Source organism: Alosa pseudoharengus, unplaced genomic scaffold (genome assembly GCF_046254945.1).
Source record: "Alosa pseudoharengus isolate Yale_2024_CS ecotype anadromous, Long Island Sound unplaced genomic scaffold, YU_APseudo_1.1 YU_APseudo_1.1_scf_14, whole genome shotgun sequence".
Taxonomy (NCBI): domain Eukaryota; kingdom Metazoa; phylum Chordata; class Actinopteri; order Clupeiformes; family Clupeidae; genus Alosa; species Alosa pseudoharengus.
The window spans coordinates 13,061,316-13,066,218 of record NW_027468609.1 but is presented as its reverse complement, the minus strand read 5'-3'; the positions used below and the strand labels follow the sequence as shown (position 1 = coordinate 13,066,218).

The following is a 4,903-nucleotide window of genomic DNA, read 5'->3' as shown; positions in this document are numbered from 1 at the left end:
ACAAAACTACCCACAATCCACTGCGTTCTTTTATCCAGCCGGTGAAAGGACAGGGCCAAATGAATGACAAAAGGAAGAACAGAATGGGGAATGAGAGAGAGAGAGAGAGAGGGAGGGAGGGAGGGAGAGAGAGGGAGGGAGGGAAAGAGGTGGGCCTAAGCAATTCATTCTTCATTGCGGGACAGTCTGTGGGGGAGGGGGTGGAGGGGTTGAGAAACATTTGCAGGGAGACAGTGGTGCAGGGTTTAATGATTTCTTTACTGGCTTGTACACAAACGTACAAAAAATATTACAGCACTCATGTTCTCACCACACATAAAACATCACAGTGTTACAAACGTTCAAAAAAAACACACACAAACAAAACAAAAAAAAACACAAAAACAAGAGAAAGCCAAATCAAACACGATGGAACATTCGCATCACTCATGCAACTCAAACTTTTTTGCTTGTTTGGCCCCAAGGAACGCAAACAACAACCAGAAAACTTGGTCCAAAACAAACAAAAAAAAAAGAAAGGAGAGAAAAGAAGACAGGAAGAAAAAAGAAAGAGAAAATATCAGCACTCAACTCTGAATCCTTATACACCTAACTAGTCGTCTGACTCTTGTTGTCATAAATGTTATGACAACATGGTGAGAGAAACGACTATGCATCATGCAATTATTTTTAAAATGTTTTTGTTACAATGATCTTACCATCAAATGTATCATTCCCCCTTTCAAAATGACAGGAGCGGATCACTTCAAACAAGAAAGTGCTCCGAAACATTTTTCAGCGTTTATATATATCTTCATATATATATATACATAGATATATATATATATTTATACACATACACCCGCTCACAGATACACACCTCTTTGCAAACATGATGTTTTACAAAGCAACACACAAAAAAGACAATATAACCTGGAGCATTTTATACAATAGTATTTTGTTGTGTTCCTTTTTTTCTATTCAGAAAAAAATTAAAATGTTGACATGAAGTCAACCAATTACGAACAGTCCTCAGTGCAATATTTAAAAAACAAACAAACAAACAAAAAAGAAGAATAAAAAGATCAAGTTTAAGACAAGCGATGCATATTTCTTTTTTTCTCTCTCTCTCTCTCTGCTTTACACCAGTCAAGATGCTCAAATCTGGTGTGTCGACCAATTCACAAAAACAAAACAAGAGTCGCTACCCAGAAGGCCACTGACTTTGGAACGGACCTGGTCAGGGTGTGTCCTGGGTCTGGCCCACGGTCAGCAGTCAGCTAGGTGCTGTTGTTACTCCAGGTACTGGGGAAACGCCTGATGGCTGCCACACAGCGGCACACACACACACACACACACACACACACACACCACCCTTCCACTGGACATGATTCAGAATCACAAAGTTTGAAGGCCAAACAAAGGGCTGGACACTAATTTCCAGCACCACCAAAAGAAAGTGGTATGCATGCAAGGCACACACACACACACACTCAGATGTACGCATGCACACACACACACACAGATGTAAGCATGCACACACACACACACACACACACACACACACATTCATAAAACACACACACAGATGTACACATGCACACACATATAACACACAGAAACACACACACACACACACACACACAGACACTAACTGCATACACTGGGCTTTTCATATAATGACTGTGATTCTGATATTTTGTCTTTCACTCGTTGGCCATTGAGTCACAAATAAGAACAAAAAATATAAATCAAAAACATATAAGCAGCATTGAAACAAACATCAGGGTGCCATGACTTTCAAAATGCAGCAGGCCGTTTTTAAGAATATGTGTAGATTTTTTTTTCCTGCAAGTCATATGACAGAAGTAATAGTCATCATAATAAAACAATAATAATATTTTATGTTAATAGTCCTGCTCAGTAGTAACTATTCGTAAGCCTCAGCTCCTGAAGTTACCCGACCAGGCACTAGGGGGCATAAAAGGCTCCAGATTTTGTGCAACGAAAACTCCCTGCATTAAAGTCATGCAATACATTCCACTTTTTGTAACTAAATAAAACGCAACAAAAAATGGAAAGACAAGATAAGCATTCGGCTGAAATAAGACATTTACAATGTGTCAATCATGCCTTGCTGAGGAAGAGTATCCTCCGTGTGTAGCTTAACCAATAGGTCTAAACTTGGTTGCTGAAAATGACTTGTCCCGGGTGTATTTAAGGATTCTGTTTAAAGTGAGAGAAACATTGAAGCCTAAATTTAATTAAGCGAGCTTCACTGATGGCCACTGGGTGAGGTTACGGAGAGACTGCCATTCACCTGACTTCTCTCTTTCGTGTGAAATTTATGCTGTTGCTAAAAACGACTACATGGGAGTAAGCTGAATAGTCTTGAATACTTTGAAAGTCGAGGTAGCTGGTAGAGAAAACCAAACAGACAGTAGAGGATTAGAGCCATTTTCCCGGGACAGTGATGTCTGACGCAGGGCGGGTGGGAATTTGGGGTTTATGGGCATGGGATTTCCACGCGGGACAGTTTACACTCTAAAATCCGAAGCAGCTTAAGTCACCCTAAATATGTTTAAACGTAAGCTATAGAGCTGATATCCACAACATAATTTAATCATCTCAATGTACCTTCATAAATAACCCAGCCTGTCTTCACAGTGATAACCAGGGTGTTAATACAAATACTGAAAGTAGATTATAAAGTGTATTCCAAATGCGACTTTCCTGACGTTTTGATGCAAAGCGCAAGCAGCGGTTTAGTAACACATCGACCCTTGACACTGGCCATTCAGGCCTGCAAGCTGGGAGACGCCATCTGCTATGGAGGCAGGCCGCATCTCACTAGTTTTTAAAAAAGGAACAAAATAAAGCTATTGTGTACAGTACTTAACAACACTTAGTCAATTGTTGTTACTCCGATTACATTTAAAAAAAAAAAAGCATTGGATATCATAATGCCGCATTTAAAACATGCCAATCGTTAGGCTAATTGATAAAAAGAAACAAACCAAACCAAAAAAAGCATGTAGTTTAGAAAAATAAAAACAGTGTTTAGCCAAATAGAAGATGGCCTTCATTCCCGTGTTCAACTCTTCTTCCCTTTCAGATATTCCAGCATGCGTCCACAGCATCAAGTGCCATCTTGATTAGAATAATTTAGGTTATTATGGTCACACCACCGGCGCAGGTCAACAGCTCACCCCAAAACCCTCGGAATAAACGCGTTTCACACACCCTCCCTGCCTCCTACAGCTCGCCACACGGCCTAATCTGATCATTTTACACATTCAAGAAAAACAAAGCTTTAGTACCAACGCGTTCTGCAAGCACACAGACACACAAAACGCGTTTCTATTTTTCAAGATGCATGTATACTCAGTCAGATTAGAATCACGTCGTGTTGTCCTCAGGAGAAAGAGAGAGAGAGACCCCATCCCTTGTTTGGTTTGTTGGTAAAAGGGAAGTTGCCGTCTTTTTTCTCTATACAATTTGGCATTGGAAAAGATGAAACGCAGGTTTTACAGAGGCCTGTCTTTGCGTGCTTTACCTGGCGTCAGGCGTTTCTCACCGTGCGCCAGAGGAGTACTTGGCCTTGGTGATGAGGTAGAGGACGATGTCCTGGTGTCCTCCAAACGCAGCGATGTGTAACGCGCTCCAGCCTTCCCTGTTTGCCAATCGGATGTCGGCTCCGAATTTCACCAGCAACTTTACGAGTTCCAAGTTTCCGTCAATGACTGACTGATGCAGTGCGGTCTGCCCCTCCGGTCCGAAGGAGTTGACGTTGAACTCGCAGTTAGTCATGTTCTGCAGCAGCGAGTGAAGCTCCTTCGTGTTGCCCTTCTTCACCGCCTCCTGGAAAACTCTCTGTGGTGCGGAACAGGTCGATACATCCGCCTGGCTCATGGTTCAAACACAAGTGGCTCCCGACGTTCACTGTCACAACTGCCTCACAAGTCTCTGTTATAATCACACAGAACTGGATAGACACCAGTTAAAGCACTTGGACTTGCAACGGGAAAAATCTATACTTAAAACAAGTTTATATCCCAAAAAGGACAGAGGTTTAACGACACACTTGGTGTGTAAAATGTAGTCAATGACTGAGAAAAAAAGTATACTAATTCCTACAAACGCTTGAGTTAATTATCCAGGACTGTCAAGGTGTAGTCTCCCGTTTGGCTCTCTGTCGTAATAGCAGCACCAGGTTATGGCAGAGTCGGGAACAGCTCTTCGCTATTCACCTAATTCGAGAGTGGAGGTATATCACCGGCGGTATCTCCACAGGGCGTCCGACGACTGGCTGTTGGATTTTGGCAAAGTCTTTTTATCACGGTTGAGCCTCTGGCCGGCGCCTCGTAAGTCCCTTCCCGGATCCCCCTGGAGTCACCGCGGTCTGTCTGGCTTGGGTGACTATGAGAGAAGACAAGACAAGGCAACATCCACTTTAGTGCACTGAAAACGGCGTCGTGGCCTCACCAGTATCCATACCATGAAGTCAACATCATTACAGTGGAGCTTTTTTAAAATAACATGTCCCATGTACTTGCCTGTGACGCTGGACGGCTCGATGCGACGTACTGTGAATCCTCCCGCTAAACCACTAGTTGCGCGTCCTCGATGCAGTCCCGGTCCCAGTGCGTCTCTAGCCAGAATGGCGCGCCGGGGGGATATTTTAGACGGACTTTATTTGCATAACAATCAGGATCTACAGAACCAACCAGTGTCAAATGGGCGGAGATTCGCAGAAAACAAGCGAGCTGATAGGCTTCACTGCTTGCTTGGGGCTGGTCCAAACCTGAAACTGTAGCGAGGGAGAGGCGTGGATTTGTTGGCCAAATGTCCCACAAAATAAAACAAGCATTAAAGCTGTAAAATGTTTTCATCTCATCGAACGGAAAGACAGTTGCTCTTGTTT

The 4,903-nt window shown here is 42.9% G+C and overlaps 1 protein-coding gene across 1 annotated transcript; it reads right to left on the bottom strand.

The window, feature by feature from the left end:
• Positions 1–239: 239 nt before the first annotated feature.
• On the bottom strand, positions 240–4,658 carry nrarpa (NOTCH regulated ankyrin repeat protein a). The gene is made up of 2 exons (XM_076283899.1): positions 4,536–4,658; positions 240–4,398 (listed from the first exon to the last, which is right to left on the bottom strand). The coding sequence occupies exon 2, from the start codon at positions 3,889–3,891 to the stop codon at positions 3,553–3,555; it is 339 nt and encodes a 112-aa protein (XP_076140014.1). The 5' UTR covers positions 3,892–4,398; positions 4,536–4,658; the 3' UTR covers positions 240–3,552.
• Positions 4,659–4,903: the final 245 nt, after the last annotated feature.